General features: G+C 48.2%; 1 protein-coding gene across 1 annotated transcript in view; it reads right to left on the bottom strand.

Annotated features, from left to right (window-relative positions):
• LOC138562115 (thioredoxin domain-containing protein 12-like) overlaps positions 1 to 26,483 on the bottom strand; it is a 632,036-nt gene that overhangs the window by 150,734 nt on the left and 454,819 nt on the right. The window contains exons 5-6 of the mRNA XM_069642768.1: positions 7,621 to 7,690; positions 6,590 to 6,673 (exon numbers count right to left, since the gene is read on the bottom strand). Coding sequence (XP_069498869.1) covers positions 6,590 to 6,673; positions 7,621 to 7,690 — 154 coding nt within the window. The remainder of the gene's footprint in view (positions 1 to 6,589; positions 6,674 to 7,620; positions 7,691 to 26,483) is intronic.

Raw genomic sequence — 26,483 nt, 5'->3', positions numbered from 1 at the left:
TGCCTTGGCAGGCGAAGTGGCAGAGTTTCTAGACTTTACTCAACGATTCCCTCCGAGGATGGACCCCCTTTGGGAGAAAGAGCCACTGGGACGCAGAGTCCAGGAATAAAAAGGAACCAAAGTCTTTCTGAAGTGCAGCAGTTTGTTCTTCCCAGTGCTCTCCTTTGGTCAATGATTTCTCATACTGTAGAAGTCCTGTGAAGATTACACTTGCTGTGGGTTTCTTAAGGCTTGGCAGATGAAAGTAAGACCCCTAGGACCCTTCAATGACTTTGGGCGCGCAACGGGTGCATAGGTCACTTTTGGTGTCGGGTTTTGGAATATCAGTTTTCAACTTTCGGATTTTCGGTGCTGCAGCCGCTGCACGGACCTATGGATGTCTTCTGGTGACCTGGACTCGACCACTGGCGTGAACCTCAGACCCTCACCAAGTCTGGACCCTGAGAACGTCTTTGTTAGCTTCTGGTAGCAGGAAACCAGCCAAAGGACCTTCCACTGCACCCAAAAACTCAGGGCTCTCTCCGGTGGGAAAAAGTGGTCAGTGGTGACTGCAAGGAGGTCTTTTCAAATGTTCTTACGCAGATTGGAACTTTTGCAGCTCCGGGTGCCCAGCAGCACTAGGCCCGAGTAGCTTCTGGGAGGTCGACAGCACGAAACGCACCTCTACACCCTGGGCAACACTAATGGACTTCTCTGGCTCGAGATGTCCAGCACTCCTCTTCTGGACTTCAAAAACCCCTTCTCTGGACAGCAGGCACACAGGACTGGCATCCGGGATACTTCAATGAAGAGCAGCAGCTTTGCACAATGGTTCCTCATAGCTTGGGAAGAGGTCCCCTTCACAGGTCCTCTCTGGATCAGTACTTGGGAGACACAACAGCTTTCGGATTACATTGCTAAGTGAGAGGTCCGCAGATATACACTTCTGTCCTTCATTCAGCCAATCACTCAGAAGGGCATTCATGCAGGCAGGCAGCCAATCGGGCTCACAGGCATTTAGGCCATTCACTCCACCCACACACCCGTAACAAAAGATGTGGATTGGGACAAGTACCCAGTCTTTCAGCACACTACACTGCATTCATGTCAGTTTCAGTCAGGGCCGTCTCATTCATTGTTTCACACACACAGAAACTAGACACCCACAACAGAGATTGTGAGCTGAATCCCAGCTCCATTCTCACAGGTCCCGCCCCTAGGCTGTTCCTACAACACCTGGGAAGGCTCCAGTCAGTCTGACAGGAGGCAGCCATAAAGCCATATGTGGTATTTCCACCGAGCAGCCAGTCAGTGAGGTAAGGGAACAACAGAGATATATGGTGTTCCCATCCAACATCTGTTCAGGAGGAAGGGACAGAGTCAGGGCTTCCCGGGACTTTGGTAAACAAGGTAAAAGGCGATAGAATCCAAGAGGCCTACAGTGGCCATATTGCCTTTGTGTGGGAATCCATTGATTCCTATGACAGGGCCTGGGTGTCCCAACAATGGAGGACACTCGGATCCACTGCCATGTCAGCATGTAGCTGCCACCACCTAATACCCTGCTCTGTGGACAATAAACAGGTGCCCAAAAACACACATAAGGGATTCAAGGGTGTATCCCCAGCCATGGATACTCTAAGGGTATGCCATGGATGTTGTTCACCAAAAGATAAAATGAATAGCTGCATTGCCAGAAAACACAAGGAAACCACACACAGAAGAACAAGGAGTTGAGGTCATGTCCCTCCATAAGGCATTTCCAGCATCACATACAGTATATTTGAAACAGCTGTATCATTAATGGCTAATTCTGTAGGGGTTAAGAAAAAGCTGTTCCTGCCGGACTGGTTATACAATAGAAAAAGCTGGGCAATACAAAATCTACAATCATGTTCCTAAAATATATAAACCTCTGGGAACACTCCAGAGATACATGAGAACGTTTCCAAATGCATACTGGCGAGCCCCATTTTTGGGGTTTAGACTCAACCTTTCACCAACAGGAGAAATGCTGGCCTCATGCAACAAACTGAGTTAGAAAACTGAGTTGGAGGAAGGATGTTGTATGTGAGAAAACGTGTTACTCAATCCTTAAAGCATCCGTTGGTTGAGTGTTCCAAGTTGCATAATATACAAATAACAACACTGGGGACTTTTGTTAATGCGGAGGAATGGCTGTTAGAGCGTGACATCTGGCTACGCCCATCTAGTGGAAATGAAATACCACCAACAATAGCAGTAGTGACATTTTTGCAGAGAATTAATATCACAGTATGTTTTGTTTTATGAATGCCTTATGATGTATTTTTATAGGTGTGTGCTCCACAGTTGTATAAAATATGAATTCTAATCATCTTAATTATAGTTTTGGCATACGAACATGGAACTTTACCAATGTATTCCTTTAAACCCTGCTAGATTCTATTTTTATGAAAATGCCATTGTTTTTAGGGAAAAGTAACTCAGACCACTGAATGCATATTGCATTTTATATCGTATTGTATCTGGATTTGGTGTGTAAATGCTTGATAATACGTTACTTTCGTGTAAGGTTTTCTTGGTTTAAACCACAACAATTAAAAAAAAAATGTAAAAGGAGGAAACATATACAAGTAGAATGGAAAGTGAATAATTCTATAATGTCACTGACTAGGAATATTTGGGAGCCTTTATGACAAAAGAAATACAGACGACAAATATACCAAACTAAAAGCAAAAACAGTTCAACATTATCCATAGAATAATTCATATAACAAAACATGAACTCAGATAACAGTATATTGTGAAAAAGCAATGTGCAAAGCATGAGACTTAAGCAGTTTCTTCAATTAGGTTAAGTTCAAACAGGAATGAATATCTAAAGGAAGATACATTTAACTTGGGAGCTAAGATTTGAAATGAATGAAAGTGAGAGTCTGCAAAAAGGGGGCAAGGAAGGGAAAGAAGAAATTGAGAGGCAGAACGAATAACTCTTGAATGAGGATATAAAAGAAACCAAGGAACAAAGATAAGCAGGAGCCAATGGATGAACACTATTAAAAACCCAGCAGAGGAATTGATACTCAAACCTCAGTTAGGAAGAAACACTACAGGTGAAATAGAGACCAAACAAAATAAAATTCCTATAGCAGAATGCTAAACATAACGAGGGGGTAAAAGCATGTCATTAGGAAGGCACACATTAGGAACAACAATAACAAGATGAAACAATTGTAACAATGGTTTCGTAGAAGCAAAAGCCAACATGCCAGATTTTCTGAAAATTAAAAAGACGAAAACAACTGTACTGGGGGACAATCTGACCCTCACATAAAAGGAAGAATACAAGATAAATATCAGATTGTGTGATTGGTTCCCAACATGAAACTGAAGGAAAATAAATAAAATATGAAATAGAAGAAGTGGGAAAGAAAATCATTTATTTTTATAGGATTAAGACAAAGAAAGAAAGAAGACATCCAATATTGAACAGTTAACAGACCGGCAGATAGGCACCGATTAATGGAATCATCAAATTAAGTATAAAGACAAAATGTGAGAGGTGTGAAGTGTATAAAGTAAATAGAAGTGGGCCCATAATAGAGCCCTGTGGAACACTAAGGAAAAGGATAGGAACATGAAAAACGAACCCTTCCAAGAAGTAACAAAAAGAACGATTCAAGAGATAACAAGAAAGCCACTGAAGAACCATACCAGAGATCCCTCAAGAAGAATGAGTAGAGCTTAAAATTGAATGATCCATCGTGCGAAAGGCTACACTAAGATCTAACAAAACTAGAATAGAATACAATCTCAGATAACGTGCATGAAGACTAGAATAGAAGAGCAGTCTCAGTGTAGAGATCCGGACGTTGTCAGACAGATGAGTAGGAAACTGATTGTTCAAATGAAGTTAAGAACTAAACTGAGAAAAGAAACCGTTCAGGCAATTGAGACAAATATGGAAGGGAAAAAGGACACAGGTTTGAGAGTTCTGTAGAATCTAAATGTTTCTTCAATAAAGGAATGAAAGTAGCTATAGTGAATAATTTAGGAAATGGACAAGATGATAAAGAATTTAAGAGAATAGTCAAAACAGAAGCAAACTCAGGCAAAACAGACTAGATTGAAGAGGCAGAAAGTGGATCAGATGGAGCTGCGGTACAATGGGAACGGGCAAAGGAGGACCTGTCACTTTCAGAAATAGGGTCAAAAGAGGAAACCACTGATCACAGACAAGAGAACTAGGATCATTAGATGGAGAAATCAATGGGTGCCACTTGATTTAATACAAGTGTAACATGTTTAAATCAATTAATGAAAAATTAGTAAACCCATCAAAAACAAAAGTGGAAGAACAAGAGGGGTCGGTGAACTTAATAATTTGTTCAAAAGAGAAACTTGGGTGAAGAAGTATGTAACTGGATAAGTGACTAAAAGTAATTAGTCGCTGCTTGGTAAGGGAATAAGAATGCAGGTTGACATTTGACATCATTCCTAACTTTTAGCCATCTACATTCAGCCCTGCAGAGCAAGATCCTCAGAATAAAGGCTGATAAAGGGCAAACGAAATCTAGAGACAAGTTAATGCCCGAAATAAAAATCATCAACGGTAGATTCCACAATTTCAAAAAGGTCAGCAGAAATAGAATCAATTCGAGCAAATGGGACAAGATTACAAACATCACGTTGCAAAAAGTGGATGTAGAAGATGGATCTTTATGGAAGAAAAGCATATTCAGCATATCCAATTCAGACTCCTTTTTATACCCGCTGATCACTTTAATTTCTTCTTTAGCTTAAATTCCAAGTAATCATCAGAAATAAAATGTAGATCAAGAACCTCAGCTTTACTGCGAGTAGGTGGAGAAGGAACCATTGTAAGATTATAAACTGAAGCAGAAGGCCAATGACGGGGCTAATTGGAGAATTATGCATATTGAAATCCCCAACAACAAAGTGCGTAACACCAAAGAGCAATCCGTCAAACTCATCATAAAATACACCAAGTGGACTAGGACGATGGTAAACAATAAAAATAGCTAGTGGTAAGGGAACAGTGCATTTTTTATATTGAAACAGACCTGACTTTTGTACTGAAAAGTGCATGAGCATCAAAATATATTTTGTGTACTTTTAAATAAGGATGTGTGGAAAAGGCCACAGTACACTTGTAATAAGTGTGGCATAGGTGTTGGGTGGTCAGAGAGAAACCAGTTATATGCTGGTGAACCACGTGAAACTAAGACACCTTTGCTAAGTGCGAACAAGCTAAAGTGATTTGCCAAGGATAACATATCAGAAAAGTGCAATTTGAATAGGAACGCTCATTTTGGTGAAGTGGGGAAGATGACAACGTACATATTCTTCACATCTGTGTAAGGGGTGGGGTGGGTTGGGAAGTGGGCCTAGACTTTCCTCATCCTGAGGTAGAACACAGAGTTTTTGTCGTCTTCTCATTATTCATCTTTGGACTCGTCGAGGGGAGGGCACCTTCCTGGTGGTGTTTGGTCAGACCTGTGTCCTCCCTGCGGGATAGGAGTCCTCTTAGTCCTTCGGATAATCCTTAGGGTAATCCCACTGGAAGCTGTCCAAGTCCAATGTCCCTCTCTTACTCGCCAGAAATTCACTGTGTCTACCTAGGTCTGGTCTACAGGGGTTTATCGGTCAGCTCATCTTGCAAGTGCCATTTCACGGTGCCTGTCCTGTCTGCACTCTGCCTGCTGTGCCTTGGGTCCAGACCACCGCTGGGATGAGTTTATATTGAGACACGCTCTGCCAGAACATTATGCCACTAGCTTCCGCACTGGACGGAACTCGAACACTATTCTGCGCCATCACACTTCAAAGGAGTTCCTCGATGAGAAGAAATCCACAAAAGGTAAGCAATTTTCTTTTCAGAGCACCTCGATCTAGTGACTCCAGTGCTGGGAGGAACATTAGGGGTCCTAGCAGTACCAAGAGAAACTCTTCAGTCAGACACCGTAGGCAACCCAGAGGAGTCTCGTCAGGTAATAATACAGAGTGAAAGCTCGAGGCTCGAAGCTGAAAAGAAACTACCATCTGTTCAGAGGCCATCAGCCTCGCTGTGGATCCCCTACTGGAAATGGCAGAGGATTGTTGGTTGAGGGCTTAAAGTGGCACGGCTCTGGCGAGGACCAGAAAAGGGCCCAAAAATATGGTGCAGCCAAGGTTCACTGAAAAGTTACCAATAGATATCCCAGGACAGTACCCGAGGCACCTTCTTCTAAGAATGTTAAAAGTGTCCGGTCAAGGGCAGCACCCTTGCCGAGGGGAACGCCTGCATGGGTTATGAAGGCTTCAGATGGGAAAACAGCCACATTGACTGCTCATCGGTCAAGTCCAGTTGCTTGGTTGGTAAGGCAGGCTGTTTCGGTGGGACCATGGATCATACCGGTGCACACATCTCCAGTCTCCGTCAGCTACTTTTCCATGAAGACCCATGAAACGTATTTCTGCAAACATTGCAGCAGCTTTTAGTTTGCTTTGAACTAACTTGCCACTTCACAATACTAAGGAAACCAGTCAAACCCCCACCAATATCGACCTGCAATAAAATCCCACTGCAAATTTGCTTCATTAATGCTTCATTAATGCCCCAACTAACCTTGATCAGCACTGCTGTAGAAGTACTTGTAGTTGGGGTTTCCGTCAGCATTTATGATTTCTGGATGAAATTTGCCACTTGGATCTGCAATATACAAGCAATGCAGCAATAAATATGAAGTCCAATACTAAAGGAAACTTGCAGTAGCAGTTAAAGGTTGGGAGGTAAAATGCTGTTCTAGATTAGGTACGAGCGAGTCCATGCCCAATCACTGGGGTTTGGTTTGGATTTAGTCAAGACATTCTTTCTATTAAAAAAAAGGGCCACAATCATGCATTTTACAAAGTTTTCAAGAGAAATCCGTACTGAAAGGGAACACATGACTAGACTTCCGAACCCTGCTCGCACTGCTTCCAGGTTTGACCTCATCTACCTGCCCTAATTCTGCCTCATACGGCTCTCAACAGTCCCAGCTGTGCTACATGTGACTCTCACTGCCCCAAGTCCAATCGTAACGTTGCTCTCACTGCTTCAGCTCTGCCCCAATGGCTTTCTCCCTGCCCTGTAAGGTGCCTTAGTGCCCAGTCCCAGAAACCTACTTCCCCACACACACAGTTCTTTTTTTAATGTACATTTCAACACTCCAATCCCTCTGTTCCTTGCGGTCACTGGCTCATGACTTGGCAAGTAGAAACTGTGTCCTGCCTCCAAATGGCCCGCAGTCGGTCATAGCTGCTCGTATTCAAGGCATATGCTCCTGTTCTGTGCCAGATCAGTATCCAAATCAGATGCCCTTTGAGCCTCCTATGGCCTGCGGTTCATGGGAACCAGTTTCAGAGTGCAGGGACCACAACCCTAATGGCACCCTCAACCACAGGAGGATGGTGATAAGAAACACATGATGGCTGCTAAGGCAGGTGGGTGGTGGTGGCGGTGGCGGCATTTAAATGCAGCGTGCTCTCCAACTGACCGACAGAATGAATCCGAAACAGCTGGCCACTCAGGATGAGACGGCACTGCCCGGCTGCCTATTATGGACAGGCCATCCCTGCTCGCTCTATGGACTCTTTCTGAAAGAATTCTTCACATACCCATGAACAGGATTCTGGGTATATAGCCTCCATCAGGACTGAAGGATTCATCCTTGGGTTCTTTTTCATCCTAGAGAAAACAAGCAAGATAACATTGGTTTCCAGCATTAAAAATATCACTTGTGGAAGTCAGACCAATAACCAAAGATGTTTTAGGCATGATTTGCGAACAATGCAAGCAGCAATCCTTTCTAACTTAATTATGCCTATGCGTTGATACTTTGGCTGCAGCCTATTAATTGCAAGAGATTGCACGTTAATTCTATGCAATTGTGATCCATGATGAACAGTTTATGTACCATCCACTGTTTTGATTGGTCTGGTTTATATTTTCATTGTGACCATATCATGGTTTGTTTGATTGCAATGTGCAAACATAATGTTTTATTCTTATGTTGTAAGAAACCATAACCATATTTTCTTTTAAAAAGAAATATTATGGACCAATTAAGTGACTATATTATACAAATATTATGCAGGCAAGATAAAAGGTTGTGCAAAATGTACTGACTTAACCAATTATTTTCCACCAAGCTCAACACCTTCCATGAGCCAGTATTAGATATAAAGAATTTACGGCAGGGCACTTCAGGCAATATTTATACTTCCCTTTTTTACTTCAACTTTCAGCATTAAAACAATCAAAACGGACAACTACCAGCAACTCGGGGCAACACATCCCTATAAACCTATTTCCATGACCTATCCTATCCCTTGCATGTTCCCCTTATCTTTGCTGCTCTTTCAGCAGGTAAATGGAATATTTTAAGCATCTGTAGCATGTTTTCAAATGCGGTTTAGATTTACACCTTTGCTGAAGGATTATGGTCTTGCTAGAAGGGAACTACCATTTTCTTTTCATTTGGGTTTTCATGGGTAGCACCTAGTTCATGTGAATCTATCCCATTGGTTGTGGATTTGTGGGATCTGATTCAGCTACTCCTTTCCTTCCTCTCTCCCTCCCTTCCTCCCCTAACACGTGCCACAGTCTGTTTGCTCTCTGGAGTTCCCCTGGTGAAACTGGGGTATTCAGGAGGGAAGAGCAGGTGTTCACGTGTTAGATCGCAGAGGAACAGTGAAAGTTAGAGAAAGGAAAAGGGTATGGCCCACGCCCTGCGTAATCCAAGTTAGAGAAATCAATCTAGATAACATCCTGGTATCCCCATAGCATCAGTGCAGAAGCTTGAAGCCCTTTGGCTGGGTAAGCAGAGTGGGCACGTCCCTGGCAAGTTTAAAGGCTTGCGATGAAATGTGAGTGGTGCCGGATCAACGTGGTGAAAGCGGGCCTTGATTGAGAAGTCGGCACAGGTTGCTGCACACAAAGCTTTGCATGCTAGCCTGAGACCTGGGTGTATTGCCTGATTGAAATCCTTAACACAGGCCAACTGGAGTGGAAAAACTCCAGAACACCCAGATACTGCATACATACTGTGCAACCTGGGTGGATTAGGTACCCCTGCTAAGTAGGTAGAGCCCCTTAGGATGGAGGGATTGCCGGATAGGAGTGGGTTGCGGGGGGGCAGTACAGTAGCATTTGTAAGCGTGGATATATAGTGAGCCAGGCAGTAGAGGTGGAGGAGAGACGTCTACGCATTGGCTGGGCTTGAAGAAGGAGAGGAGGTTGGGGGGGGGGACACCATCTGCACATTCATTGGTGTCTAGGGGCGAGAGTGGAGAACAGCGGAGTCCCCTCCAGCGTGGGGAATGTGGGGAGACCCTGAACGGCGCAAAGAAACTGTATCACAGAATCATAGTCATCTGGTGTGCTAGCCCATGCTGGGTGGGTGCCGCCTGACCATACCCCCATGGATGGAGTTGGGCGCTGGTGGAGTTGAACAGTCATCTATTTAGGTCGCCCGAGTCCTAGGGGTAAGGCAACAATTGACAGTGTGGATATTTTGGCAATAGTGCAACAACTTACTCTGAGAGTGGAGCGAGCTGCTTAGAATCGAGATCGCCATCGCAGCAGTATGTCTAAATCGCATAGAGGATAAGCAACAGTCAAAATTGCAACTTGAGACTCCCAGACAAACTAAACACAACAAAGCGATGGAGGAATCTTTCATTGGAAGCTTTAAGCCCTCGTCTCTGGACCTCAATGAGGTATTTGGTGACATTAAGGCCATGTTTACCCAGCTCCACGCTGGTATACAATCATTAGATGGGAAGATTGACACCCTGACATGTAAAGTGGAACGCTTGGAGAAGCATGGGGAGAGGCTAGATGAGGTTGAAGGCCGGGTTTCGACTGGGGAGGATGTGACCTCGACAGCTACACGTGTCCTTGCTCAGATTAAGAAGGCTCTTAAGGAATTGGCTGCAAAGCAGGAGGATCTGGAGTCGTTCTCCAGACGCAACAACCAGAGGATAGCGAGTGCCCCGGAGTCCGTGGACTAGCGGATTATGAAGCCTCTGGTTGAGTCCATCCTACGTGAAGCACTCTGAGGTGAGGACTTCTCTGCAGTCTTCATTGTGGAAAGGGTGCATCCAATACCTGGTGGGAGAACTCCGATACCTGGGGCGCCGGCACGACCGATTATAGGCCGCATGTTGAACTATCGAGACAGAGACCTCGCTCAATGAAAAGGCAAAGAGAAAGAAACATTAACATATAAAGGGAACTCGATACAGCTTTTTCCAGATTTTTTCAGATAAGGTCCAGGCGGACGTACATCGATGTTAAGAAATGATAGAGAGAGAGGAGCATGAAGTATGCCATGCTCTTTCCGGCTACACTCAGAGTGGAGCATGAGGCGCGAGTACTGTTTTTCCAAACCCTGGATAAAGCCAACACCTTCCTTGAGTCGTTGCTGAGAGCCCCTCGATGCAGGGAAAAACATGAACATGGGGAGGCGGTGGGTCAGGGGGGAACTCTGCATGATGAAATATGGTTATGAGCTGATGTTGGCTGTTGGTCATATGATGATGTGTTGGTGATTGCGAGGGAGGGATATAGATTATTGTTGTTGAAGGGCTGGGTTGGGTGGGCACAGAAGCAGCTCTTGTGTAAAGCATATGAGAGTTATCGGACCAGGGTGGGGAGGGGATAACTGGCATGTTCGGGGTTGCCATTGAGGGAGGGAGGTGGGGCGGGGGGTTGATTTGTTTTTGGGAGCGGGTGGTGGTTCAGGGGATCACCCTTGATCGATTTTTGGGATTTCCATTGTCCTATATTGAAGATGCGCTGGGAAATTAGGTGTATGTGAAAATACTGTAACGTTAATGAGCGTGGCGTAACTGACTAGGGGTAAAGCACTCCAAAGTATGACACGGAACGTTAGGAGTTTGAACTGCCCCTCCAAGTCCTGCAAAGTGTTGCTGTGTATTAAAATGGCATCTGATTGACATCGCATTTCTCCAGCAGATGGACCTAACCCCATCGAGTGAGGCACGATTTGGGCAAGGGTGGGGCTGTCATCGTTATTTCTCCTCATATTCTTTGTACTCCAGAGTGGTCTGTATATTGATACATAGCTCGGTGGGTTTCCAATTGACAGAGGTAGTCGGGCGCCAGGAAGGGCAGGTGCTGCGGGTGATGGGGGCCTTGTATGGTCAGGCAATTACCTTGGTTAATTATTATGGCCCTAACCAAGATACAGTGGATACAATGAAGCGGGTAGCACAGCAATTTGACAAAGGCCCCTATGGAATGAATATATGGGCTGGGGACTTCAATGCATTGCTGGATCCAGATGAGGATAGAACTGGGGGACCCATAGACCACATTTAAAATCAACCCATACACTGAAGGATCGATGTTGGATATGGGGGGTAATTGACATATGGAGGGCTACGCATGAGGGGGAGAAGGGCTACACGTTTACTTCCATTGTACACCAATCCGCATCTAGATTGGAATACTGTCTGATCTCAAATAGGGTGGCAGGATGGGTAACTGAGGTCACTATTTTAGCACGCACATCATCGGATCACGCATCAGTGGTGTTGGCTTTAGAGATACCAAAGGTGAAGGTATGACTGACGAGGTGTTCCGCAGTTAGATAACACAGGTGATTGACACATTCTTTTGGTAAAATATGGATTTTGTATCTTCTTATTCAACGGTGAAGAAAACCTTTTAAATGTGTGGTAAAATGGGAGTGCATCTCGAGGGAATCAGGGATACTGAGAGATTCGGAGGGAACTAACAGAGAGTGAAGTACGCATCCAAAGCTTGCAGGCTCCTGTGGGGTGTATTTCGGATCCCAATATACAGAAGGAGATTAGGGAGGAGTTGGCCAAATTTAAAACTGCGGCACAGAGGGAAGTGAATTGTATAGGGGGAAAAGGCTGCTGTTCGGCATTATTGGGAAGGTCAGCGCCCCGGCAGATTACTTGCGCGAGCCGCAAAAGCTAGATCAAAAATGCGCAGGGAGGGATTGAAGTTTGCTGATGGGTGTTGTGTTGGCATGGGTGTGCCAGGGGCCCGAGCCGTCATTCACACGTGCGCTCAAACACTCGCACAATGAGCCACGCAGGAAACGTGTGACTTGCTCGGGTCCCCGGCGGCAACTGCCAGCGGACGTCTTTATTATCAACTGCGCATGCGCGAGCCTCGATCCCGCCCGCGCATGCGTACATTGGCGTATTCACTACGCAACATCCCTTCCTTTTCCCTTGAACAACAAACATTATCAAACATTAGAATTAACAGTGTTCTATTCAAACTGCAACTGACAGTGTGTCACTGGTTACGAGGCAGGGTCCATGATAAAGTCTTGGAACTTCTGCAGCGGCTTGCGCCCCGCCCGGCTCGGGTACCTGTGTGCCTCAACATTGGGCGTCTCTGGTGCCCCAGGAGTCTCTGGCGGTCCATCGTTTCCTTGTGGCACTTCTGCATCCGGATCTGGGCCTTGCGTGACGATTTCTTCCGTGTTCGCCGACCCTATTTGCTTGAAGAATGACACGTTCTGGGGGACTGTCCCTCGTGTATTGGCGGCCGTGACCATAGACCCCTTGACGTGCGTCACTCCCAGAGGTTGTGTTTCATAGGGCAGTGACAGCTTTCCATCAGGTCTCCGATTCCGCACCAGCACGATGTCTCCCACCGCAATCTCTTTCTCTGGTAATCCTCGCCGTATTGTCTCTCTCTCGTTCTGAGCGGCCCTCCCCGTTCGCACGTGGTTGTTGTCGATCTCCCGCGGATGTCGCCCTTCCACTTCAGGTAACAGTCCTCTTGGTACCCGGCTGAAGAGGGCCTCCGCAGGAGCGACTCCCGTGGACTGGTGCGGCGTTGTGCGGTATTCTCGGAGAAAGTCAAATAGGTTGCGTCGGAGCTCTTCCCCCCCGTTCATCGATATGCGGAACACTTTGGTGAGCGTTCGCATGAAGCGTTCGACTTCTCCGTTCGCTCTTGGCCAAAGGGGGGTGACTTTGCAATGTTTTATCCCCCTTTCCTCACAGCAGCGAGCAAATTGCTGTCCTTTGAACGGTGCTCCGTTGTCCGAGCATATCTCCAGGGGAAAACCATGGGTGGCGAACATCTTCTCCATGGCTAAAATGGTGTGGTCACTGGCCGTGGATTCGACCAGCTCCACATCTGGATATCACGACCACTGGTCTGTCACCACCAGGAAGTGTGTTCCTCTGCCCGTGGATCTGAAATCGGAGTGCACCGTCCCCCATGGGCGGTCACTTCGTTCCATTGCCTGAATAGGTGGCCCCCTCTCCTCGGGACTTGCTGCCTGGCAGGGAATGCAGGCCCTCACGAATTCTTCAACCCTTCTTTCCAGATCAGGAAACCAGACCTTCAACCTGAGCCGTGCTTTCGTCTTAGCCATCCCCTGGTGGCCTTTGTGGGCGAGCTGCAGGACCTTGTTCACCACTGTTCTGGGTATCACGATCTGGTGGCCTCTCAGCAGGAGACCGTCATCTGCAACCGACAGCTCATAGCATGCCTTCCAGAGTGCTTGTAGGTCCTTCTGCGCTCCTACATTCCTCCGGGAGTTGTTCTGGAGGACTTCCCGCCACTCCCCACTGGCTACGGCTTCTTTTATTATGATGAATGCCTCGTCAGTGTTGGATTCGTCTGCGATCTCGTGGCGCGCTAGGGCAACAGGCAGTGCCGACTCCACCACCAGGTGTATAGCCTCTATGCAGTCAGCCACTTCCTGCGAGTCTCTGGGTCACCCGGTACCCGGATGGCGGGACAAATAGTCTGCTGGATTGTGTGTCCCTGGGCGGTAGAGTAGCCTGACCCCATATTCCATGAGCGAGAGCATCCATCTTTCTATGCGAGGGGGAAGTTTGGACGATGTACCTGACAGAATCGGGATGAGAGGTTTGTGATCTGTCACCACGACAACTGGCTTCCCTAGGATGTAGATCCGGAAGTGTTTGCACCCCCACAATATGGCCAAGGCTTCACGTTCAATCTGAAAATATCTCCTCTCTGTCTCAGTGAGCGCCTTGCTCGCGTAGGCGATCGGTCGCATGGTCCCCTGATGGTCTGCCTGCATGAGGACTGCACCCAGCCCCACCGGGCTGGCATCGACCACGATCTCCGACTCGCGGTCCGGGTTGAAATAGTCCATGGTCTCTTGCCGAACAGGGCATTCTTGATGGCTGTGAACGCCCTCTGGTCATTTCCGGTCCAGGTCCACGCAACGTCGTTTCTGGTCAGAGCCCTCAGGGGTTCTGACAAGGAGGCTAGGTCACGAATGAATTGTCCGCAATAGCTGACCATACCCAGGAAGCTTCCGATTTCTGCTGGGGACGTTGGCGGTGCTGCCTCTCGAATGTCTTTCACCTTTTCGGGATCTGGGGAGATGCCCCCAGCGTGGAATATGAATCCAAAAAATTCCAGCCTGTCCTTCAGGAATTCGCACTTTTCTTTGTGCAGAGTCAGACCGAGGCTGTGAAGTCTCTCGAGGGCGTTTTCCAGGCGCTTTAAATGTTCTGCCTCTGAGCGTGCAAAGACCAGAATGTCGTCCGACATGTTTATGACTCCCTTGAGTCCTGACAGGGCCCCCATGATGGCATTTTGGAAGACCTCTGCTGCGGACGAGACCCCGAAACGGAGCCTTTTGTACTGGTATAGCCCCTCGTGAGTTGTAAAAGTGGTAATATACCTCGACTCGGGGTGGAGCTCTAGCTGGTGATAACCAGATCTCAAGTCCAGTTTCGAGAAGATCTTCGCTCCCTGAAGTTCACCAACAATGTCGTCTAGGGTGGGCGTAAGGTGGCGTTCTCTCTTGATGGCTACATTGGGTAGCCTCATATCCACACATATGCGTACAGCGCCCGGCTGTTTGGGCTTTGGGGCCACTACAATTGGGGAGACCCACAGGGTAGGTCCTTCCACTCTTTCGATAATATCTAAGCCAACCAGTGACTGCAGCTCTTTTTCTACCTGAGCCCGCAGATGGAATGGGATGCGGCGCCGCTTGAGCGCTGTCGGTCTCACTGATCCATCGATGTGCAAACGTATGGGGTCGGCCTTTAGTTTCCCTATGCCGTCGAAGATCATCTCAAAGCGTTGCAGCAGGCGTTCCAGATCGGCTTGATATACCGCTAACGTGAAGTGCACAATGTTCAGCGCTTCTGACGCAGCACAACTTAAAAGGGAATGTGGGCTTACGCTGGTGATGAAGAACCGTGCTTTAATTCTGTTCTGTCCATGAGATACTGGAGCCACGAACACTCCTTGGATGGGAAGGGGTGCATCTCCTCCAAATGCATATATCCTTGCTGTGGACTCAGTCAAACTTGGCAGGCCTGGGAGTGCATTGTATTGTTCGGTAGCTAACACACAGACAGATGCCCCGGTGCCTATGAGGACCGGAGTAGGGACTTCTCCAATGAGTACTGTACATTTTGGTTGTCGACTTTCGCCAGGGCCCTTGGCAATGCTGGAGATGAAGAAAATGTCCTCTTCTTCCTCTTCTGCGATGTTGAGGTCTTGCATACCCTGTTCGACAGCCGATACACCCCTCACTCTCCGAGCATTGCTCCTGCCAGCTCTCTCTGGCCCCCTCGAGGCCGCTACTGGTGTCGCTGCCCGGCACACCCTCGCGTAGTGTCCTGGTGTGCCGCAACGGCCACATACCCTTGATTTAGCTGGGCACTCACCCACGTGCGGCAGGTCATACCCGCAGTAGGAGCACGACGGAGCAGTGCTTGGCGTCGTGGAGCCTTCCCCACTCCTCGGTGTCCACCTCGCTTTCCCTGGACCAGAACGTCTGATCGCAAATGCCTCTTCCTCCTTTCTTGAGTGCGTGGCTGCGTCCATCTTTGCCCCCCTGGCCTCAGCAAGTTCGTAGGCTCTCCCCGTGTCCAGAATCTGCTGCAGCGTCAGCCCAGGTTCTCTCAGGACTTGTCTCCTCAGCTTCCCGGAACTGCACCCTTGCAGCAGCTGGTTACGAATCATTTCATCTTCATTCGCCCACCAGCAGGAGCTTGCTAGGTGCCGCAGCCTCGCACAAAACTGGTCTAGCGACTCTTCTTCCAGTTGCTTTTCGGCGCTCATGACAAACCTGTCAAAGTCTACGTTTGCCATGGGAAGGAAATGGTCTCTGAGCGCTTGTTTTACTGCGTCATATGTGACTATTGGGATAGTGAGCGAGTCATATATCCTGCGGACCTCCGTCCCTGCCGAGTATACCACGATGGATATCTTCGCCTCATCCTCCGTTTCCCCCGAGGCCCTGAAGAACATTTCTAATTTTTTGACCCACAGGAGCCATTTCGGTCCTAATTTGGATGGAGGGCCCTTGGTGTCGAATTCGGGTATGGGGGCCAAAGTACTGTGCATCCTGCGTGGGACCGGGGCCATGGCACCCTCTTGCTCTCCCTCCTCACCCATTGTGATGAGTGGTACTCACAGGGGAATGTAGTCCTTCGTGGGTGTCGAGGTGGTCTGGCCAGGTGAGCCTACTTGCGACACAGTATCCTTCTCCAACACACCTTCTCGACTGGTTCACTTTTCCTCAATGCCACAGTCCTGTGGCCGCACAGGCTGTGTAAGTTCCACAACTTGATCTCCAAAAGAAAGACGAAATGCAGCTGGCGCACGAGCACCCTCGCGGGCTGCAACCACTGCGATCTGCGTGTGAAGCAAAATAGCGGCCGGCTGTGCGCATGGGTCCGTGCCGACATGGAGCGACGATTTTCCCTCCAATGCCGTTGGAGTGGAGAATTGCTCCGGAGTCGTCCTCGTCGCCAATGTTGTGTTGGCAGGGGTGTGCCAGGGGCCCCAGCCGTCATTCACACGTGCGCTCACATACTCGCACAATGAGCCACGACAGAGATGTGTGACTTGCTCGGGTCCCCGGCGGCAACTGCCAGCGGACCGTCTTTATTATCAACTGCGCATGCGCGAGCCTCGATCCCGCCCACGCATGCGACATTGGCGTATTCACTACGCAACAATGGGGATATCCTCCATTGATTTTGTGTATTCTATACACGCCTTTTCTCTGCATAGACTCAGGTTTCACGATCTGAGATAGATGGTTTCCTTATCAGGTGGCGCTGTACTGGTGTAGTGCAAAGGAGAGGGAATGGCTATGGCAACCCATTATAGAATAGGAAATACTTTGGGCGATTGAATCACTGTTGTCCGGGAAAGGTCCGGGACCAGATGGCCTCAGTGCTTTGCAGGAAAACTGGTGCCAACCCTCCTAAAAGTTTATCGACAGGCTCTGCAGGATGGTTGACTGCCAGGCTCCATGAGGGATGCAGTGGTCACTGTACTGTTGAAACTCAATAAGGGGGCTGAAGAGTGCACTTCATATCGACCAAATTCACTTATTATTCACTTGGATATCAAAATGTATGCTAAATTATTAGCGATGCAATTCGCACCCCTGATGCATAAATGTGCGAAGTCCAACCAGTCCATATTCATTCCTGGACGGTCCACGTCCTATGGCTTGAGGCAAATATTTGGGTTGTCAGCTATCCGGCAGAAGGATTCCACAGTAGCGGCGCTGATGGATGCCGAAAAAGCATTTGATTCAGTAGCACGGCCTATCTGTTTATGGTGTTGTGAAGAATGGAGACGAGGGAGGAGTTTCTCTCTTCAATCTCATTGTTGTACACGTTGCCCGGTGCAAGAATTAGGGAAAATGGCCAGTTGACATTGGTCATTCCGTTGGAGAGAGGCACAAGGCAGGGGTGTCCGCTGTCGCCCCTGCTGTTTGCTTTGGCGATAGAGCCAGATAAGCATATGCACAGAGGGATACAATTGTATAGACATAGGGCAGTGTTCTCCCTATATGCAGGCGATATGGCGATATACATTAGTTAATTTAGGGACGATTATGAAGGATGTGTTGGAATATGGGGACTTCTCTGGTCTGAAAATGAGTGCATTTCCCACTCACAGATTATACTGGGCAGTTCCTTGATGGGTTTGGGTTTCAGTGATATACGAGTCATATCCAGTATCTGGGGTTAGTTATTGCCCGCTCCCCAGAGATTTTGTACCAGCGAAATTATGAGAAGGTATTAGAACACACCCGACCGGTACTGAGGAGGTGGATGAACCTCCCACTTAATTTATACGGAAGAATATCACTGGTAAAATGGTCCTGCTCCCTAGATTTCTCTATGCCTTTTTAAATGTACCAATAGCAGTATCGAAGATATATTTTTGTGTTTGTGAAGTGCAGTCTGATGTTTTCATGGTTTATCTGTCGGGCAAACAGGCATGTATCTCATGGAAGAAACTGGTGGTGCCATTAGCTAAAGGGGATTTCGCAGTGCCGGATTTCGAGGTGTATTACAAGGCGGTTCAAGCGGAATTTCTAACATACTGGTTTGAGGGAAGGGGCAGAAAGGTGACATGTGGAAATGGAAAGGGCGCTTGCAGCAACATTTTTATTGAGGGCGGTAATATTAACAGCCCCTTGCAGGTTATCTAAAGTAACGAATATGGTGGAGCTATCATGCAGATCGTAGGTTCGCACTGAAAGGAGGGGGCGGGGTGAGATCCTTTACTCTGCCAAGTTCCCGGTCACTCACATTTCCGGGGGGTGTGCCTCCAACTAGTGAGCCTGGATATGTATGCTGCATGCAAAGGTTGAGTGTTACATATTTTCGTAACCATTTTCCGGATGGGCAGTTCCTGACAGTGAAAAGGCTGTGGAGCAAGGGCGTCATTACACCTTTGGAGCTATTTCTGTACTTCAGGCTAAGGGACACCCTTAAAGCACAGGTAATTAGACTGCGTGGGCAGAATCATCCAGATGACTCTGGGAGATCTCTCTGGGAGGCACAATGTCTGATGAAATGTGGAGATATTGCTGTGTGCAGACGAGGAAGATTGCCATTAATATTAGGTTTAAGGTAATTCATTTTAAATACAATCATCAACTCTATTATACCGAGGGGCGTGGCTTGGACAGCCTTGGAATAGGCTGTGAGCCCCGTGTGCTCCGTGATCCGACATCCTGATCCGTTCAACCAACGCATGTATTCCAAGCGTGTGGGAAGGTGCCGGGAAGAACGTGAGCGTGTGAGCGGCTCACGGGAGACTGGAGAACTGCCGAACGGACACATTGTATCCTGGGGAGCGGCCGCTGATGGAAACACCAAAATGGCGACGCCCCCAGAGAACAAAGGGATCTAGCAGGACGCGGCAGCGAAACAAAACTGCCGGCCCCCTGATGCAGTCACTGTATCGGGCGACGGCCACGGATTGAAGTAAAGACATTTGCAGCCGCGCCCGGCTGCTGACATAGCTGAAACATGCGAGTGTGTAACACACTATTATCAGGACATACCCCGGTCTGGCAAAAGGCCATTGCAAAGGAGGTGAGCAGCTGTTGAGTTCTGTGTGGCACCTCAAAGTACGTTGATGGCGCATGGATGATTGTGTGCAGCAGGAATACATGGGAGAAGACAGCCCATTGGAATACATTGCCGCACTCCATAGCACAACGCAACCCGCTGCAACTAGCGCCCTAGCTTTTGAGGGACCTGAGCACGACACAACAGCATTGCAGTGTGGGGATCAGATACGATAGGGAATCGCGAGATGTCTGTGAAAGGACTGAGAGCCAAATCCAAACAATCCACAATGGAGGTCTTTGCGAAAAGGCAGCGGACCCCCACGCCAGTGGCGCAAAGCATGGGCGCGGCCTCCGCTGATGGTGCCGTAGAAGGAGATAACCGTCAGGCCCTGGCGGCCATAACGGATTTGAGCACCAAATGGGGCACAGCAATGGCAGAGTTGCGGACGGCCCTGGAGAATAAAACTGACGCTGTGGGAATCGAAGTTACCCTGCTGCGTCAAGATGTCTGCGCGTTGGCGGAGAGAACAAGTGGCCTGGAAAGCGCAGTGAACCTCAACACAGAGGTCAGCACGAGCAATGCAAAGGAGGTTCATGTGCTAAAACAGCAGGTCGCCAACCTTGAAAATCGAGTGGAGGAGGAGGAGGGAAGAGCGAGGAGGAACAACATACGTGTGGTCGGCCTGCCCGAGGGGGAGGAAGGCCATGACCTCACAGACTATGTAGAGAACATGATCCTCCAGGGAATAGGAGCAGAAAAACTCTCACAGGGGTTTACTGTTAAGTGGGCCCATCAGGCCTTGATGAGGAAGCCACGACCTGGAGCTCCACCAAGGCCAATAATCGCAAGGATCCTGAATTACAAAGACAGGGAGAAGATCCTGGAATATTTCCGTAAGGGCGGGACAATTGAGAGAGCATCCACCAATATCACGGCGTACCCGGATTATACAATGCTGGTGCAGAGGCAAAGGTATAGTTACGTGGCCGTCAAGAGGAGTCTACGTGCTGCGGGCATCAGATATATGCGAGGCTAAAGGTGCTGCATAAGAGCAAGGTGCTTTTTTTCAACACTCCGGAGGAGGCGGCGGCGGCGTCGTGGCTGGACCTGCAGGGCTGCCCGGAACAGGAGGCTGACTGAGATCGCCTCGAGCGTGACAAGTGAGGAGTCGGTGCCATAGAGATTAAGGGGATAAGTGGGAAGGTGGACTTGTTTCGGGAACACGGGAGATTTGAGTGAATTTTTGTAGCCCTTGGACCTTGTGCTCTGGCTGGACTGGAATATAGAGTATCAACTGCATGCTGGAGCTGAATAGCATTAACATCATGCGTGATAGTATGGGTAGTAGGAGCAATGGGATAGTAGCAACCTACCCCCGAGAATTGGTAGTTAAGTAGCCATTAGGGTGACTTTATCCTGCTGAGCCAAGAGTATAGACTTGCTAGGCAGGGCTAGATGTGGGGGTGCCCGAGATCCAGGGATGGAGCTGGGCAACGGTTGGGGAGGGTGTTGTTGGGTGTGGGGGGGAGGAGGGGAAGTTTGTGGTGTATATAGTTTTGGGGAGTTTTAGTTTGTGTATGAGCCTACAGGGAAATGACGAACAAATCAATGGCATTGGGCAATCTCAAATTGTGACCTGGAATATGCGGGGCCTTAATAGCGATCTAAAATGTAACAAGGTGATGATGTACCTAAAGAGGATGCGGATTGACATAGCTCTGCTACAAGAAACCCACCTCACCAAGGAGAAGTTGGAGGTGATTAGGAGGAAATGGAGGGGTACTGTCATAGGGGCCACATATTCGGCATATGCAAGAGGGGTGATTACATGGGTGGCACCGCATGCACCATTTCAGCTGCTTAGCTCAACAACAGACCCAGAAGGCAGAATGGTGGTGGTGGCGGGACTCCTGGAGAACAGAGAAGTGAATATCATAAATTTGTATGCCCCTAACCATGATACAGCGTTATATATTAGGTCTTTATATAGTAAAATTAGCCCCCTGGCAGGTGGCGCGATGGTGTGGGGAGGGGATTTTAATTGCACTCTGAGCCCCAGGATAGATAGGTCAGATGACAAATCAGAAAAGCCGGCACCAGCAGCTAAAGTGCTGAGGACACTGCTGATGGCCTAGAGGATGTGTGGGGAAGGCTACACCCAATGGATAGGCAATACTCACACTATGCAGTGCCACACGATCTGCACACAAGGCTAGATTACGTGTTCGCATCTGCCGAGATAGTGGGAGAAATGGTGGGGCGGAATACAAGGCCTGGGTACTCTCCGACCATTCACCTTTGGTCATAGAGTGGCGACATCAACCCCCCAGAGCACGGATCCCGACGTGGAGGCTCAGGACTGAGGCTCTACAGGATGTGGGCTTTCGAGAGGATCTGAGGGAGGCCATCTAGGAATACTTTGAAATTAACACGGGCAGTGTAAATTCGGTGGGGACAGTATGGGAGGCATTCAAGGTGGTGGTGCGGGGAGGAGCAATATCTAAATCCAAAGGGCTCCAAGGGGGTATTGAGCAGGAACTGCAAGAGACAGAAAGAGAGCTAGAGGACCTGATACAAAATGAGGGGACCACCCGTGCGAACAGGGTTAAAATAAAGGACTTACAGTTAGCTTGCAGTGAACTTTGGGACAGATTATGCAAACTGAACTATAAGAAATACACAGAGAGGCTGCATGCTGGGGGGGATAAGCCGGGTAGGTTATTGGCTTGGTTATACAAGAATGAGACCCCCCGCCCGGTGATCCGTGAGGTCAGGGATGCAGAGGGTCAAATCCATAATACCCAGGAAGGGGTAAATGAGGTGTTCCTCAAGTATTACAGACGATTATACGAGGATACAGGAGAGGACATGAATCAAGATATACTAGATACAATAGAGGACATAGGGCTGCCTACCTTGGATGACCTAGAACGAGCGGACCTAGACGCCCCATCACCGTGGACGAACTGGAGGCGGTGATCCAACACCTGCCCACATGTAAAGCGCCTGGGGCGGATGGGTTACCCAGCGAGTTTTATAAAACGTACAAGCAGGACCGACTCCAGCTGCTGCTGGCCATGTTTAATGAAGCATATGCGCGGGGGGAACTGCCGGCGTCCCTCCGCGAGGCAGTGATCATTCCGCTCCTGAAACCAGGCAAACCGGACGCGGAATGCGGATCCTACAGGCCCTTGTCTATGCTCAAAATGGTGGTCTTGCCCAGACTCTTGCACTTTTTTGTGAATGTCCCGTACTTAATCCCCAAACGCTTTTTTGTGAAACTTCATGGCATGTGCAGGGGCTTCATATGGGGCAACTCCAGAAATAGGGTGGCCCTGTGGAAACTACAGGACACATGTGATAAGGGGGGCATAAACCTACCGAATTTTGAGCTGTATTACCTGGCAGGACAGTTGTTGTATGTAGCTAGGTGGTTGTCTGCAGAAGACTCGGCAGAAGCTAGGCTTTTGCAAGGTGAATCAGCTCCTTACTTTTTGAGGGAGACAGTATGGCTGCACAAAGCTAAAATAGCGAGGATGGGGAGATTACTGAAGCTGGGCTGGGAAGTATGGCGCAGGACATGGAGAACGGTGGGGGACCCAGATCCGCTTTCCCAGCAGGCCCCGCTGGCGGTGCTATGTGGGGACGACTCCCAATTGTTTAAAGCAGTCCGTAGGTACTGGGAACCATTGGGATTGGCCACCCTTGGAGACATATGGCAGGAAGGGGAGGCGTTGGGATTCCAGAGGCTGAAGGATGAGACAGGGGTGCATAGAGGCCAATTTATTACTTATACCAGGCTCATGAAAAAGGTGAGAGAGAGGTGGCCTGAGACTGTACTAGAAGAAGAACCCAATGCCTCCCTAGAAACGATGTATGATGTCTCGGAGGGCAGGCACGAAATATCTAGGATATATGAGCTCCTGGGGGCGAAGGCGGGGAAGGAGCTGCTCCAATTGAGGCATGGCTGGGAGGAGGAGGTGGGGGAACCCATGACAGAGGGACAGTGGGATAGAGCCCAAAGGTACCATAAAAAGGTGTCCCGGAATGCGAGACTCCAGCAGATCCAGTTGTATGTCACTGATAGAGCTTACCTGACTCCCAGTAGAATAGCTAGGTTTGGAGGCTCGGCTGTACAAAAATGCCCCAGGTGCGGGGAGGAGGAGGCAGGACTACTACACATGTTCTGGGCCTGCCCTGAGTTGCACAGATTCTGGGAGGAAATAAAGATGAAAATGGCTGGTGGGGGAGTGGTACTGGACGTAGGATCTGCTTGGGCTTGCATGCTCGGGAATTTTCCCAGGCCACGTCATTTGAAGCATATCAGTAAAATGAAGGACCTGGCCTATATTTTTGCTAAACGCAGAATCGCAATGTGTTGAAAAGCGGCCCACAGACCCAGAGTGGAAATATGGTGGGCGGACCTCTTGAGATGGGCGGAAGCAGAAACTGTGATATGGTTTGAAGCTGTCACCAAGGGGGGGAGGAGGAAGCGGGCCCCCTGATAGCCTGGAGGCAGCTGGTGACCTCAATGGCAAGCCCCCACCAGGTCAATCATGATACAGAAGACGCAGATGAGTCAACGAACACAGAGATTCCTGAAAATGCTCATGTATATGATGAGGATGAGATGGCTCGAGTTTGTGGGGAGCGAGGGGCGAGGACGAAAAACGACAATGTATAATGTGATGTTTTGATATTGATTATGTATGTCCTAAAAAGTTACCATGGTTGACGTGTTTGTTATAAAATAATAAAAATTGTTTAAAAAAAATAAAATAAAAAATCTATTATACCCAAGCAAAGTTCCATAAGCTGTTTACCGATAACCTAGATGAATGCGCCAGGTCACCGGCAGATTTTTTATACGCTGCATGGGCATGTCCTCCATTAGTTTGGAATGAGGTCTTTCAATCACTGTTTGATTTTATAGGGGAAATGGTGGTGCTTGACCCAAGAGTGTCGCTACTGGGATACACTATGCAGATTACTGGGCGGGTGCAGAAGCTGGCAGGGCTATTACTGCTTCTGGCTAAATGAAGGGTGGCAATGGAGTGCAGTGGAAAGAAAATATCCTATTTTTTAACAAAATGAAAATGGAATATGAGAGAATAGTTCACCCCTGTGCCAGGCCTCCAGCTATCTGTGGCCCTTATAAACAATATCTCATTCAACAGGCCCGAGACAACAAGCCCTAATCTGAAATTATCTCATTCAACAGGCCAGAGACAACAAGGCCTAATCTGAAATAAAGATACCTCGCATGCACAATGACGGGTAGAGAAGAGACTTGGTGTGCGTTTATTGTATAGTGGAGAGTGAATACCTATTTTGGAGAGCATTAGGCATGTGTGTACTATAATATCGGAATATAAAGTGAGGATAGATGGTGACAACGGGGAACAAGATAATGCTATGTTATGGGAGAAATTTGGGGGGGATTGGCTTTCTAAACCACTATCTTCTGCTCTGTTGTAGTTAGTTACTGAAAAGAATAAAACGTTTTTTTTTAAAGAAAACAATTTAGCAAGTCCTCCTACCGACCTATTGTGTTGTGCCCACATTTTGGTAACGAGGATACATATTTTCAGAGGTGACAACTCTGATAAAGAGGTATGGTGGCCTGCTAAAAGGATTTCTGGTTGAGCCACCCAGCCCTAGAGTTCCAACTCATTTGAGAGTGTCTTCCTTATACCATTTTATTGATTACTGCCCTATCCCATTTACAACCTTTCGCTCGTGCTCAGGGTCCTGATTACTGAGGAAAGCATCAGCACGCACTCAAATGCTGAACCAAGTTGAGCTCTGAGGACTGGTCAGAACAGGGGAGTGACTAGGATCTGGAGTACAACTATAGGTGGGGGGAGGAATGCCACTGACCTGTGGGCACAACAGATTATCAGCCAGCATAGTAACACCCTATTAGCTTGAAACTAGTTCAGGAAAAGCTGGTAGACCAGACTGTAAAACACACAGTCTAACAAGCTTAAACACATTCAACCAAGGCTGGACACCATAGAGCAGGGCTCTGCAACCAGAGGCTCTCCAGATGTTTTGCTCTACAACTCCCATGATCCCCTCAAATGACAATGCTGTCTAGCGCAGAAGATAGTCCAAACATGTAGAGACACAAAGGTTGCAGAACCCTGCCATAGAAGATCACTGCAGGCACATTGGGAATAGCCAATAGCCCATGGGGATTACTCCGTCCGTGTGCTGAACAACTGGAGGATCAGTCCCGATAGACCCTCCACAGTCTAGAAGAGACCTGCCTCTTCTCCCCCACCCACAGGGCTACAACAAACAAAATGGAGGCTACCTTCTGAGGCCAAGTTTGCATTTAAAGGTGCAAGGAGGCCTTTATAGTAAGAGGGGCCGTGACGAGCATCAATCCTAGAGCCCCAGAGGAAGTAGTAATGGATGCATTTTGCCCACACGACAAGCAAGAATCTTCCTCATCAGCTGTAGTCAATGACCATAATCCAATTGATGACTAGTCAGAAGCAGTGGAGAGGGACAGCTTGTCGGGAGTGGCCAATGTTAGTTTTGGTGCAGCTTGACGAGTGCCTGTGTGTGATGTAGCGAGTGGACGTAGCAAGGTCCTGTCCTTGTTTCCCCGAGTTGGGAAGCCTAAGTGAGTCGTGAGACGGGAGTGCAGCGGAAAGCACCATGTCCAGCTGGGCTTTGCAATTTGACACATATCAGGTCGCCCCCTTGTGTACCAGCTCCAATTTTTGAGGTTATGGAAAATTTGAGGCACGTCGCCCCCTGCGCAGCGGGCTAGCTGTAAACCACAAGAGTGTATGCTTGTACAGTCGGAGGTAGTAGTTTCTATGGGTGTGTGCGATACGTGAAACGTGGTTTTACACCCATCTCACATGGCCAAGGAGTGTACTGTACTGGGCATAACTTGCACGATACTCACATCATTTACGCACCACTTTATTTCAACCTCGTTCGCCCAATGAATGAGTGATCATTGATTGCAGGGTTTACCTATATAGCGACACTTTCAGCCTAGCTCATTCTGTTTATTTGCTATTCGCAGTACGATGCCTACCCATAAAACACTTATGCTGGCTAAGTGTAGATATTCATTTAGGTACTAGTAGCTCTCGGATGAACTG

This window comes from Ambystoma mexicanum, chromosome 1q (assembly GCF_040938575.1).
Source record: "Ambystoma mexicanum isolate Mex_15411 chromosome 1q, UKY_AmexF1_1, whole genome shotgun sequence".
Taxonomy (NCBI): Eukaryota; Metazoa; Chordata; class Amphibia; order Caudata; family Ambystomatidae; genus Ambystoma; species Ambystoma mexicanum.
The sequence above is the reverse complement of the archived record's forward strand: the minus strand, read 5'-3'. Positions and strand labels throughout refer to the sequence as shown.